Source organism: Cottoperca gobio, chromosome 14 (assembly GCF_900634415.1).
Source record: "Cottoperca gobio chromosome 14, fCotGob3.1, whole genome shotgun sequence".
Classification (NCBI taxonomy): Eukaryota; Metazoa; Chordata; class Actinopteri; order Perciformes; family Bovichtidae; genus Cottoperca; species Cottoperca gobio.
In genome coordinates this window covers 16,510,398-16,524,767 of record NC_041368.1, presented here as the reverse complement: position 1 = coordinate 16,524,767, position 14,370 = coordinate 16,510,398, and the positions used below count along the sequence as shown (strand labels likewise).

Below are 14,370 nucleotides of genomic sequence, written 5' to 3'. Positions count from 1 at the left end.
GAACTCGTGACAAGGTGACTCCGGGAAACTTTGTTCTGGCCAGCAGATGGCAACTTTTCCCACACTGAACTGTCTCCTCCTACTCCACCACTCCACTCCACTCCACTCCCCTCCCCCGTTCATGCTTATTGATGGCTTAAGAAAATCACCAAAGTCTTTAATTTGTTTTTACACACATTATGGAGCCATTAAAATCATAACCACACATTCTTACCACACACTTTCATGTGTTCATCCCCTTAGACATTATAACTGTTATAATGTAGATAGGCTTACAAACCACACAGTATTTAATCAGTTTATTGGTTTTATTGAATTCTAAAAAACAGGATGAGAGAGTGAATTATTTACAAGGGATGCGCAACATAAAGTATTACGTTTTCTTTGATGAATGGGACAACTAGTCAGATGCACTGACTAGAAATGGTAGCACCATAAGAGAAATGTTAACAAACATCTGGGCTTCCAACACATCTGTGTGTGTGTGTGTGTGTGTGTGTGTGTGTGTGTGTGTGTGTTTGTTTATTTTAGGGTTCATGCTTGGGCTTTGCCTTCCCTCCTGTCAGGAGGCGTTGCAGGGAGTATCCAACGATAGCAGTCTGAGAAGCTCAGGCTCTTGTCCACAGCACAGCTGGTGCAGTAGACGATCCCCAGAGCCAGCATCACTACGAGGAACACACACAGAGGCACCAGCAGGGCCACCAGGAGCCAGCTCTTGTCATGCTTCCGTTTACCTGGAGCCTCCGCTGTGCCACTGACGTCCTCTATACTATCCACGTCAGATCCCTTCCCAGTGGCTGACCCGTTTGCAGTTCCATCACCTTCTGTCTTAGTTTCAGCCTTATTATCAATTTCATTGCCTGTGTTGTCTTTTTGCGTTGGGGACGGGGCTGTCTGATATCGCTTTGGTGATAGGGCATCCCATTGGTTAAGGTGATTGTCTGACCCATGAGCCATGTCTGGGGCGAGCACTTCTGGGGCTTCTGTCAGCCAGTCAACGTCAAAGTTAGTGTCAGCTTCAAAGTTTGGGTCAGGAGTGAATGAGGTGGACCAGGGAATATCAAGGTCAGGGTCTAAGTCAGATATGTGAGCGGAGTCACTGGGGTCAGGGGTAAGAGTAGAATATTCTTCATCTTCAAGAGAAGGCTGGCAGCTGAGCCCATCAGACTGCAGGTCGTAGCCATTGTCACAGTAACACTGGTACGCTCCCCTGTAGTTGAGACACTGCTGCTGGCAGGGCGACTCCCCCACACACTCATCTACATCTACACACTCTCCTTCACTGCCCGATGTGTACCCGGGGTTACACAGACACGTGAAGGACCCCACTGTGTTATCACAAGTGCCTTCACAGCTGCCCTCATCCAGGCACTCATCGATGTCCTCACACTCCCCCTCATCATCTGTCTGGTACCCGGAGTGGCAGGTGCAGAGGAAGGTGCCTGGGATGTTGACACACTGTTGCGGGCACGGGTCCTGCAGACATTCATCTACATCAGAACATCTGCGGCCATCTGGACCCATTTGGTAGCCGGGGGGGCATGTGCAGCGGATGCCCCGCTGTGTCTCCACACAGTCGTGCTCACACCCCATGTCCACACAGATGTCTTTGATGTGGGGCTGGTCAGTGGGACCGGCGGAGTCGGCGGATAATTCAGGAAGGTCAGTTTGGCTTAGGGGATCAGGTTTGCAGCTGTACCCATCCTCATCTATCATAAAGCCCTCAGAGCAGTAACAGTAGTAGTCTGTGTCTGTGTTCTGACAGTGCTGCTCACAGCCATGGTCCCCGCTACACCAGTCCTGGTTCTGTGGAGCTACACTGGACGAGCAGAGTGGGGCATCCCTGGACCAGCCCACTGTCTCGTCGTCTCTCTCCATGCACAGCACCGTCTGCCCAACAGGAACCTCTGAGTCTGAGTTGTCTGCAGGGCATGGCAGAGAAGCTACAGACCCATAGGGCACATGTGTGAGAAGTGTGCTGACGAGGTGAAATGGGGTGGTGTAAACAGCTTGACCCCTGCCCTCGTCCTCCAGCGGTGAACACATTCCTTTGTAGTTGTACTGGCAAACGTAGCCATCCAACGCCAGGGCGCAGGAGCCATCGAGCCACCGGAAATTGTCACTGCTCTCACGCCCGCTCTCGGACGTGTGGACGGTCATGGCCACACAGCGAGGGGCCGCACAAGTCCCAGGGGTGTCTTCACGGAGCCAGTTGGTGAACTGGCCATCCTGGTCGCCTATTAGAAATGAAAGACATGACCAGGTCAGTAAAAGTAGTAATTCTCTTTAGTTTAAGTCTTTTATTTCTAACTATATGCAACGTTTTCAGATCTGTATGACATATTAAAAGGGTTAATCCCTGAGATCATGATTAAAGCTGCAATGTGTACAATTGTCTAATGTTTAATTTATGGCAAAATTGGTGCAAACTCTATGTTGTTGTAACCACACATCTTTCTGGGTTGGCTCTGTGAGGGGTGGGGGGTTATAGCAGCCTGCAGTGATGTCTGCCACAGTGTCTTTTTTTGATACCACCACTAGGAGTTGCCAAAGTCAGATATTTTTTCAATCCACACATATGGACTTTGAAAAGATCTAATTGATCTTGCTTGTATTTTTGTTGTAATAAAATTCAAATAGTGAGATTTTAGCAGCTGGCTCATAAGCAGGAAGTGGTGATGTTTGTAAATTTTGTTTACTATATATATACTCTAATCTTCTACAGCTGTATCAGATTCTAAATAAAACTCAATGAGATAAAACTCAATAAAAGGCCAGTTTTACCACATTAGAATATCTGGGTTGTAGTTTTATAGATGAGTTGCCCTTTTATCAACATATTTTTTCAATATAAACATCCGTTCACATTCATTGTACTGGGGCGAAGGGAGGAATCTCTATATCAAACCCTAGTTAAATAAAACCAAAACTATCCGCAGTGCTAGATATCACCATGGAGAAGTAAGAAAATATGTTTTTTGTCATTTGGTTAACTAACCCTTTAAATCATGGCAGATGGGACAAATAAATAAAACTAAGCTGGCTGTTCTAACTCAAGACCAAGGCAGACACTTTGAGTGATAAAAAAGAACACATTGTGTAATGACTAAATCAGGTTGAGGGGTAGCAGTGAGGTCAAAAGGGTATTAAACTTCCCCTGTCGCACCAGCTCCGTCTCTGTGAAACAAAAGAAGCTAATGTAATAACCATTCAGTCTGTGCAGAGCTCTGGAGGCTGGCCCATGTGCCAAAGTCTGGCCAGCACAATGCTTTAATACAAACATCTAAAAGTGACTCATAAGCTCCTGATATAACTGATATGTGTGTCTGGACATGGTAATATTAAAGTTGGCTTAATGTCTGTAGATGCCGGATCAAATTAATTTAATGAAAGTTTAGGAAAGTTTATTTAAGTCAACATGTGTTTAAGTAAAAATCTACAGAGTAAAATAAGCCTACATCTAGATTGGTTCATTTAGTTGTGTTTATGTTGGGCTACAAACACTGCCAGAACCAATTTGATCAAGTAGGTGATTAACTAATTATAAAAAACTGATTTAGCCTAATTTATACTGACCCCCAAATGTTCCATTAGATCACAGTAAAAACAAAATCTAAACTCTGAGTGCAGTGATCTTTTAAAAGTTTAAAAGTTTAAATTTGAATGCTTAATTTTAAGATTAAATATACCATTATGTACCTTTCCCTATTTGGGGGCAATTTTGTCTGATCTTAGTTATTAAAATCCAATAGCATGGCTGATATGGTGATGGTCAATATTGAAAACACTGAAGGGGTCAAATGTCAAAAAGGGGAAACTTTGCCTGTGACCCAGACGAATCCTCTGAGCGGTCGGGTGGATGAGCACTGGCGTGGCGGTCTGTGCAGCCCGATCCAGAGGCGAAGCCTTGACCTGGTGCCCTCGATAGCCGACAGCAGCTCATGGACCACACCCGCTGCCTCCTTGGTGTGCATTGTTGCCAGGGTCCCACCTCGCTCCCGACAGCTCCGCCCAGCCTCCCTGAAGGCTCTCTTCTGGAGGAAGACAGTGTAGCATCCCTCCTGGTGGCAGAGAGCGTCTCTCTCTGCCAGCTGAGTACTGGCTGCTGGCTGCTCCGTCTCAGTCTCCCTCAGCCTCTGGCCTCGGCTTCCAGGAGCCAGACAGACCATCAGCAGCCACAGGACACACAGGAGACTCATGCTGCTGCAGCTGCTACTGCTCTTCATGGTCTTTTGCATCCTCCACCAAGACATGAGGTTTAATCTAGGCCAACATTCAAATGAGTACTCCAACCTTACTGTCAAAATAAATAACCTAACAAAGGAACTATTTCTTCTGATCTCCAATTCAAACAAAGCTGAACCAAAATCACCCACTTCAATTAATGTAACAAACTCAAACTCCCCAAACAAGACTTTTTTCTTTCCTGTTAGTGTATTTGAATAAATGATCTGGTCTAATTGACCTTTTACTCAAAGTAATCTGAGGCAGATAACTCCAAAACTGACATCGGTTTACCTTAATTTACCTCGGATTGCCCTTAGATGAATACCCCTACTGTGCAGAACCGGTCAAACTTCGTTCATCAGCAAACTCTCTGCTGCCACAGTGAAGCAGATTTTTATCAGGTGATTAATAAAACTAATAGAAACCAATGCAGTCCAGTGGAATACCCTAGAAAGTCCAGTTGGGTCCAGTACAGTCCAAAATAAAGTCCAGTGAACAGTTGAGTCCAGGGTTTAAAACTGTTGAATGGAACAATCTGCCCTTCAGCTGAGTCCAAAAGAGTTCAACAATCTTCATATATGAATGTGATGAATTTCAGTGACAGAAGTCCTCTCCTGTATCTGATCCTGCCGGGGCTTTCTTGCGTCTGCAAAGTTGGCTTCTGTCTGAACCTCAGAAAGAGAGAAAGATGGGGGAGGGTGGTAAGGGGGGGGGGGGGGGAGAGGCTACGTAGAGGAAAAAGAATTGTGTGTTTTTTTGGAAGAGGGGGCTGGTAAAATGTTAAGGGAGTCTAAGGGACGACTGGAGGGGGTTGACGGGTTGGTGGGGGGGGCTGCAGAATTGAAAACCCTCAGAGAGTTATGAAAACCATACGGCACCATTCTGTCCCCCCATCTCGCCTATGGCTTTAAACACACACACACACACACACACACACACACACACACACACACACACACACACACACACACACACACACACACACACACTCAGCCTTCAAGTAGTGCATGCTGCACAGCATCCACAGGAGTGGAAAGTGTTTGTCAGCTCTGTGAGATGCAGAGATTGTCTCCCCCTCCTCTTCTTCTCCTTTTCCCCTTCTTTCTGCCTGATTCTCCAGTTTTCTAACAGCCTTTCATGGTTTTTGTGTCCCTTTATTTATTTTAATCTCAATCTTTCTTAATCTCCCCCACTCTATTTTCTCCCTTTCTGTCACCACCCCTTCTTCTCTATTTCCACCATACCAGCTGGAGGTTTTTACAGTCCAATGGAAAGATCTGAGTATGGAACAGGAATACCTGTTGGACTATGCATATGTGTGCGAGTGAGTTCATTCTTATGCTGTTATACAATAACTTTGTATGGGCACATATGTCTAAGCATAAGTGTTCTTTAGTGTGTGTGTGTGTGTGTGTGTGTGTGTGGCTGCCACTCGGGGGCATATAGAGGAGCGGGAAATGCCAGATGTGCATCAGCCTGACCTCTCAGTAGCTGGTGAGCAGGAGTGTAGTATGAGGGTACTTCCACTGCTGTCACATGATCTTTCCGCCATGAAATGGTACGCCTGGTGCAAAGTCAAAGGCTGAGTTGTGTTTTTCTGAAGAAAAATCTGATATTTTACTTCTCCCTTGTATGCTGCAAGTAAAACCAAAGCATATTAAATGAAGCCAATGGCTGTGTGCGAGGATTCAAACCCTGATGGCATTTAAAGCTGCCGGGGACAAACAACTGGGAGAGAGAGTGTAAATGAAGGTCTACCACACACAAACAACTGTTGAACAATGCAAGCACCATAAGTGGAAAAGTGCTTGAGCATACAATAGTCCTTCACATAAATGCTCATCACGTTTTCTCTGTGGAAAGTGTGACCTGCCACAACACAATTTAGGGCAGCTTGAAGTGTGTCTGGGCCTGTGTTCTCTCTGTGTACACCAGATGCGTCGGCTGGCTCTGGCATGTTGATTTTGGCAGCCAGAATATATACATTCAAACTATTCAGATGTCCTTTCCAGTTATGTAACAACCATCGGAACTAGAGAGAGAGAACAAACACAAAACCTCAGGATCCCGGAGAACCTAAAGAGCCCTTTTGTCTCGATCCCTACCTCTTACTCCTCCTCCACATCCCTCATCCTCTGTATCCTCTGATTTTCTTGGACTACCCCCATCCTCCTCTCTCCTCAGCCTCCGCTCCCCCTTTCTTTATTATTGTTTCAATCCTCCTCTCTTGTATCTTCTTGCTCTCCTCCCTTTCCTTATCTTCTCCCTGCTCTCCCTCTTCTCCTTTAGTCTCATAATTTGCTTCCCCGAATCAGCAATCTCTCCCCAGGAAACTTCAGCTTTTACTCCCTAACCTCCCACACTTGGTCTGTTTATTCTATCATTCCTCCAGGTTGACCCCTCCTCCTGCTCATACTGCCACGCCCCCAGAGACACATTCCAGGAATGTAATTGATAGAACAGACAGAACTTCTCCTTTCCATAGTCCTGCACCCCCAATTCCCCTCTTTCACATTAATCCACTCACAGTACCTCCAAGCTGCTCTATCTCCCAACCCAAAGACCTTTTAATGGAACATACAGATCTTTTGATTTTATATCCCCCGCCTCCTAGGTCGTAGTCTACCTCCTTGACTCCTCGCCATTTGCCACATATCATTTTTGGCTCTGATATACACTCAGCATTTAGCTTCCAAGCAACTGAACTGTACTTTCGAGCTCCAAAACTTCTCCATTTCTCTGCAACTGTTTTTTTTTAGCAACCGAATAGCTGTTCTTGATTTGATGTTCTTTGGTGGCCACTAAAGCTTTGGAACCTTGATTGATAACACTTGAATGTGCAATAAAGAACACGTGACATGTAGTTTGACTAAAGGCTGGGTGGAGATAGAAAACAATTACAACTCGACGTCAAACCACATGTGAAAGCAAAACTGTTTCTGAACGTCTGCATTCAGACAGACACAGAGCATTCCAAATACATCGTTACATTTACTGTCTCTCAATTTATTACCATTGCATATATGAAAAACATGTATATGCAAGAGAGATCAAATGCCAGTAGATTAGCTGAACAGTGCACGGTATCAAAAAACAGGTTCTCTTTGGTTCCAAGGACATATCATGAGACTAAAAAAAAGAGAAAGGTTAGACTTGTACTTAGCTTTGTGATCAATAAGTAATTACCAAAAAATATCAAGGCACAAACAATGAAAGCGTCTTTAATAAAAAGCCCTGAAGAAGACTGTGAGTTGAAATGCGTTGGTGCTAAAACCATTTATTAAAGGCCTTTTCATTTCTGCAAAACAGTTTAACTTGGTATTTTGTGGTTATGATTGTTCGAAAGCTAAGTACAAGTCTAACCTTTCTCTCTTTTGGTCTCATGATACATATATGATGTTTCAGAGTTTTATATAGAAATATATATCAGAGTTTGTGGACGTAAACAGCTTAACCCACGGGACTCTGCAGGATCAACAGTCTTCATTTAATACTTTGATAATTAAAAGAAAACTTGTCTTTCTTCACTTTCAGCTAAATAAAAAGGACCTGTGATGTTCCTGAGGTCACCAATCCACTGATGTCAAGGAAATTGTATTTCCTTGTTGTCTCGGGTCAGTGAGACTCGCACCATGTGGGCCTATTGAATCGTTTATGCCATAGGAAATACAGCAGGACACGTCAGTTGCTCATTTTTCCCAACCGCTGGTGTCTTATGTCATGGACACATGCACGCACGCACGCACATGCACACACACACACACACACACACACACACACACACACACACACACACACACACACACACACACACTGAAGCAATTAGCTGCGGCCTTGTGGTTAAATAATGGAGTGTAGGCATTCCTGGTGATTTCTGTGGAGTGGAGGAAAAAGACGATACTTTTATCCACTTCTCCTACAAGGTCCATATGTTTCATCTTTCACAGTAGACATGAATGCCCTCCATCCATACCCAGACTGTCAACAAATCTTCACCACAAATATCTGAGCAGACTGGGGTCGCTGTCGAATGGATTGATCCAGAAGGCATAATACCCTGTCAGTTGAAGTCTGCAATTACTTGAACTGTCGGCTAAAAGAGTTTTGAGCTAGCTGCAAGCTAGTTAGGCAACACTGCATTGCAACTATGCCAGGTGGCCTTTATTAACCTTTATTTGACCTCAGAATAGTTTCCTGAGCATGCGTTTCAGCCATGTCCTCATTCCTTCATGCTCACTTTTACTCACTTTCACACCTGGGATCTGCCCAGTACAAACCCAGTGTCCTCCTGATCCAATGCACAGCTTCAGTGGAACAATTTATGATTTTCAGATTGTAAACTGGGAATTGGGAGGGTTTGGAAAATCTAATTTGTGTCTTCAAGATGTAAGTTGTTCTCATTTACAAGTATTCTTGCATTGCATTCTTTAAACTGGCAAAAAAAAATGGAGAGTGGAAAAAATGAATATCATCAGACAGCTGCTACTAAATTTCCAGTTAAAAGTCAGACGGCAAGTTTAAAACAAACATGGTTGCTGATGGAAATTGCAGTGTGAGGGAAAAGCAGCAAATGCTCGGGTGACACAAATGCATTTATCTTCTGGATTGGAGAGTTTGCACATAAAGAATGACACAAACAAAAACTCTGCTTGAGAGGCACAAAGAGAGATGGAGAGAGCACTGGGAGATCATTCCGGACAGATTATTCCTTTACCAGATGATATGCTCATCTTTTCCATAGTGTGTGTCCATGCACGGACACACACATACACACACAGACATTTTACTATTCTTTGTAAACTGTAAACTTCTACTGTCTTTGATGATACAGTCATTTTTCTCCAGAGACGGAGCCATTTGTGTGTGTGTGTGTGTGTATTAGTGTGTGTGGTAAATGCATTAAAAGTGGAGAGAAGAGACGACGACTCCACAAGAAAGAGACAGGACACAAAGGCTCAGAGCATCAGAGACAGACAAATGTCGGATGTGTAGGACCTTTGAGATATTCCACCACACGTCTGACTTCACTCCGCACCATTTCCTACTATTCTCTTAGGTCTTCTCTTGTTGAAACTCCACCGTTTGTACCCCACATCCACATTCCTCAAGTGACCTGACCTCAATTTCCAATGTGTGCCTCACAAAAAAACAGTATATTCTGAAAGAAAGAGTAAACTGTCTGACTCAGCATCAGCAAAAAGAAGGTTGATTATTCTCTAACCACAATGCTAAATCTTCTGCAGACCAGTTCTGTGCAGGGAAGTAGCATAACAGCCTGTTTTTCTTTGCTTATTATTATTTCTGCTGTCTTCAATTCACATGGCTGCCAAATCGGAGGTTGTTACATTTAATTTCAGTGTAATTCTCCCGGAAAAATACAGTGGAAGGTAAAAAGGTAATACAGTTGCTTCTTGCAAAAACTGCTGTCGAGATGGATCAAGAGCTTCAAAGCTCCCCAAATCCCCAAACTTTCTCTGGCCAGCAGCTGAAGACTTTGTTGTACTGGAAAGATCCCAAGTTATGACTAAGTTGAGATGTATGAAAGTGAATCAGAGAGGAAGCATGAGAAGTCAGCAGTCTTTCCTTAAAATAAATAAAGTTAAAAAACATTAAAACCACAGTTTGTGACCAGAGTTGGTATTAAAAGTATTGGGGAATTGGAGCCGTTACACACTCACTGCTCAAACACTCTAGCTAGCTAAGCATAAAGACGGAAAACAGCTAGCCCGACTCTGTCTCAAGCTGGTCCAAAGGTGACAAAATCTTCCTACCAGCACCTTTAAAGCTCACTAATCTGACTCCTGGAGTCTCCGCTGGTTGCCAAGCAGTTGGTATAATTGGCATAATAACCCCCCATAAAACAACAACATTGTCTTAGTTTTTGTTTGGATTGGAGCTTCAGACGTGCTGGTAGAGATTCTTTTTTACTTCTGGGCAGAACCAGGCTAGTTTTTCACTCTGTTTCCAGTCTTTATGCTAAACTAAGCTAACCGGCTGCTGGCTCAGAGTGGTATGGATCTCCTAATCTAGCTCCCCTCCTGCCATACAAAACACAGCTGACATTAGTGAGTCTAAAAAATGAAATAACGAGACCTTAAAAACACTTAAAGTATTTTTGTGCATAAGTGAAATGATTTACATTACAATACTTAACTATAGTGTAGAGCTGTTTGCATATATGGGAATTTGCTTCCCTGATGTGGATTGTAAACAACATTTTTCTAACTAGCTCATCAGACTGTCTCATAACTCTTAATTGTCTGACACAACCTCTCACCTCTCAGTCCGAACGCTCTCCTCTATTTCTTTAACTCTCCTACTCCACATTCTAAATTTCCTTGGGGACACACAAACGTTTCCCCAATCCTCCCCCTCCAGCTTTCCTTTTCTGTTCTCTTAATGTTTGTTGGCATTGCCCGTGTTGCTTCTGGCTGTAACAGTTTTTTCTCACACGCCTGTCTTTCATAGCCTTATTTGTCCTGACAATGTGACTATACATAGCTGTTTCTCCTTCTCTCTCCGTCCGTCTTTCTCTACTGCTGTCTCCTCCACTGTCCTCCCTTTTCACTCATTCACCTTCACAGTTCATCTGTTTTTCTTTCTCTGAAGCACACACTTTTCCTCTCTCAGCCAGTGAGAGTTGTACTGGTGTTGTGTTTCAATACAGGAGGACATATTAGATATATGTTCTCTTCTCATGCTCACACACACACACACACACACACACACACACACACACACACACACACACACACACACACACACACACACACACACACACACACACACATGCACGAGCACTTACTATAAAAATACTTTTTTATTTGAAAACCCAACACAAAATGAAAATCCACTATAAAAAACATTTTTAAGAGCAGGAATATATTTAATTTAATCTAGCATGCAGACGCTGCAGGGGCAGCCAGGCTGCAGACAGGAATGGCACCATAAAAGAAAGGGTCTGTCAGTGGGAAGAGTAGCACCAGAAACAGCAGCGCCCCCATCAGATACGAGAAGACTAGAGCTGATTGTTGAGGGTGTTGCAGGGCAGAGCTGAAGTCGGGCAGGCCCTGACTGTTGCAGAACGAATGGCACAAAACTGGACCCACAACATGACCTATAGACAGAGATTACAGATTTATTTAGGTGGGTGCTGTAAGTAAACATCATAGCAAGTTAATGTGCGGTTCATCTCTCACCAGTTCTCATGAATATAAAGGCAGTAAAGGCACCAAACACAGTTGTGTATAAGAACTGCATCCCTGCAACAGAGCAGCACAAAAAGCCAAATTGATGACCTTCCTCTGTAAAATCAATATTATTAGATTTGATTTTTTATTCCATGTTATTATCTTGGACATCTAACATAGGTTATACAATGGTGGACAGTAACTAAATACATGTATTTGAGTACTAAGTACTGTTACTTTGTACTTCTACTCCATCTCAGAGGAAGATATTGTTGTAAGTACAGTTTGATGCTATTACTTTTATACTTTCATGTTACCAAAGTAAAATGTTGAATGCAGGACTTTTACTTGTAACAAATTATTTCTACTCTGTTGTTTTATAACTTTTACCTAAGTTAAAGCTCTGAGTAGTTCATCCACAGCTGGGGGGCTACACACAAACAAGGTTATGGAGATGAATTTGGCGCATTAGTAGAAGCTGTAAACTCCTGCAGTTGTTACTAAAAGGTTTACGATGTTGACAGAGTCCCAAATGTACACAAATGATCTTATTAGAATGGATTTGTTTGCATTATTACAATGTATTAGAGGAGAGTGTTTAAACCAACTGACCTGACACCAAGAGGATGACACCCATACTGTCCTTGCGGAGGCGTCGTTGCTCTATGATGTGGTGGAAATGGGCTAACGTGTGTTTGAAAAACAAAAATGTTTAATTAATTCCAAAATACAAAATGCAATGTCAACACAGTCCTTATGTTTACTGTAGACAACCTGAAAACCTGGTTGTCATACCAACACCGAAGAACAGCGGAGCCATGAAGATGGCAGCCGTGGGTCCAGTGCAGGGCACCAGCATGGGCAGCATGGCCCCTCTGAACACCAGCTCCTCCGTCACTGGTGCCACCACCTGGTTCCTGAGCCACACTGCATCTCCCACACACAACCTCCATGACTGAACATCTGGGAAAATAAAGTCATTTGATGACATAATCATCAAAAGCATGCAAGTGTGCATGTTAAACTCCCTAAATAACATTTGGAAAACATGCGTTAAGTCACCTAGTGCAGACTGCAGTTCCCCAGTGAAGCCTTCGGGATTGTCAATCGCAGAATGAACCAGGGGGCCGAGATAAAATACCTGACGTTCAGAATACATTTAAATATTTATTACATCCAGTGGAAGTATATACAGTAACAAAGATTAAAGAAGAGGACCTCGAGAAAAAAATAGTGGTATGAACATACACCACGCTGTATCGTATTGGGAGTGGAACTTGATTCTCTAAAATGTCAAAACTGTCTTAGATCAACATAAATAAAATGTTCTAAGTGGGAAACGGGATATACAGAGTAACCTAACCCTATAAGGCTCTCAGGCTGACATATTATGAAATCCACCGTGACAAAGTTGTATAATTCTTGTAAATCTAGCAGTGAAGAAAGAAACATCATGTTCTTGAAAGTTTAATCTGGGGTTGAGGTTTTCTGACGTACCACGGTTAATAGTAGTGGCAGTATGGCTGCAGGAACCAGACCTTCCAAACGAACTCCCATCAACTCCCACAAGGACACATTGACCTGGCGGGGTAATACATGGCTTTATAAACATAGTTTTTTTACCCTAAAGTGATTATGAAGTTAAACCAGTTTGACCCCCGAGCTTAACCTCACAAAACACCTTATGTATAATGAAAATGCCCCCAGGAGTGAGGACACTGTCCTTCACCTGGACGGTCAGGGTTCACTCTGTGAAGTGTCCTTGAGAAAGACACTTTCAGCTTGACTGACAATGACCTTTGTATAGATTGGGCATAGATAACAAGTTAATATACACTCAGTTGCCAGTTTATTAGATAAACCTAGCTGAACTTACATTCATGAAGGCTATATGTGGTTTATGTTGAAACTGTTTTAGAAAGGTGTTGATCAATTTGGAGGGTTGTAGTTTGTGGTGCTGTTGAACTGCACTGATGTGTCTCAGCCGAACTCTATATCGCCTGCAGTTCTCTGTAATGTTTACTGGACAAAGATCGTTATGTTGCTATGGCTGCCTACAGATCAGTGGTGGCGAAGGTATCCAAACAAATACAAGCAATACATAAACGGCCTATAATGAACAATTCAAATCAAAATCCTTATATGGGCACCACATTGAGGTCAAATTACACCAGACTACTAGTAAACTACATTCTCAAGTAAAAGTACAACCGGCTCATGTCATTAGTGTTTAAACAGGAAGTTACTTCTCAGTGGTTTGTTAGGATATTGTTTATTGCAGGGAACTATAGCTGACTGGAGAACTAAAGAGAAGTCAGATGCAGAGAATGGCATGTTTTGTTCATGTGTACTCACCCTTACATCAGCCCAGTGCATCCATGCCTTCACCACTGCAGGTGACAGTGCAGAGACCAGCAGCACACTGGCACAGCGACGCTTTATCGATCTGGGATGATCCCTGCACACACACGCACACGTACACGCATCAGTTTAATAGTCCAGTCTCACAGCACGGTCACAGGTCTCCCGTTGAGTTGTATACCTGGGTAAGCTGCTTCTCCAGACGTACAAACTGCCAACGTACAGACAGGCGAGCAGAAGGCAGCTCAGCACACATACCCAACACCTTGTATGGGTGTGCTCCACCTGCATTATAGAGCCATGTTCTGGTTCCAGCATGACAGAAGTGAGGGTTTGCTATCAGAGCTTCACGAGGTTCCTCAGGTGAACTACAGCAAACACATTGGTTTGAATCTGTCTGTCATTTCAGATTAGCAGATCCCTATGAAGTGGAGTGCTGCAGAGTCAAGCTGATTAGCTCTAATACTCTACTGGGAGGAGACATACGCAGGTGTGCATATAAACACACACACACACACACACACACACACACACACACACACACACACACACCAAAGCTGTGGCCAAAGCTAAAAAATAATAGAAAATACCA

At 43.4% G+C, this 14,370-nt stretch overlaps 2 protein-coding genes across 3 annotated transcripts; both read right to left on the bottom strand.

The window, feature by feature from the left end:
- Positions 1-315: 315 nt before the first annotated feature.
- Positions 316-4,848, bottom strand: LOC115019014 (endosialin-like). 2 transcript variants are annotated; one of them, XM_029448326.1, is made up of 3 exons: positions 4,519-4,848; positions 3,824-4,263; positions 316-2,237 (listed from the first exon to the last, which is right to left on the bottom strand). In XM_029448326.1, the coding sequence occupies exons 2-3, from the start codon at positions 4,251-4,253 to the stop codon at positions 535-537; spliced, it is 2,133 nt and encodes a 710-aa protein (XP_029304186.1). In that variant the 5' UTR covers positions 4,254-4,263; positions 4,519-4,848; the 3' UTR covers positions 316-534. The 2 variants fall into 2 exon arrangements, with proteins under 2 accessions (XP_029304186.1, XP_029304185.1); XM_029448325.1 differs by having other exon boundaries at positions 3,824-4,848.
- Positions 4,849-11,028: 6,180 nt separating this feature from the next.
- On the bottom strand, positions 11,029-14,257 carry LOC115018509 (CAAX prenyl protease 2-like). Its single transcript, XM_029447504.1, has 8 exons — positions 13,960-14,257; positions 13,773-13,875; positions 12,915-12,998; positions 12,480-12,558; positions 12,213-12,380; positions 12,030-12,101; positions 11,427-11,489; positions 11,029-11,344 (listed from the first exon to the last, which is right to left on the bottom strand). Exons 1-8 carry the CDS (start codon positions 14,094-14,096, stop codon positions 11,124-11,126), a joined length of 927 nt encoding a protein of 308 aa, XP_029303364.1. The 5' UTR covers positions 14,097-14,257; the 3' UTR covers positions 11,029-11,123.
- Between the last annotated feature and the right edge of the window lie 113 nt (positions 14,258-14,370).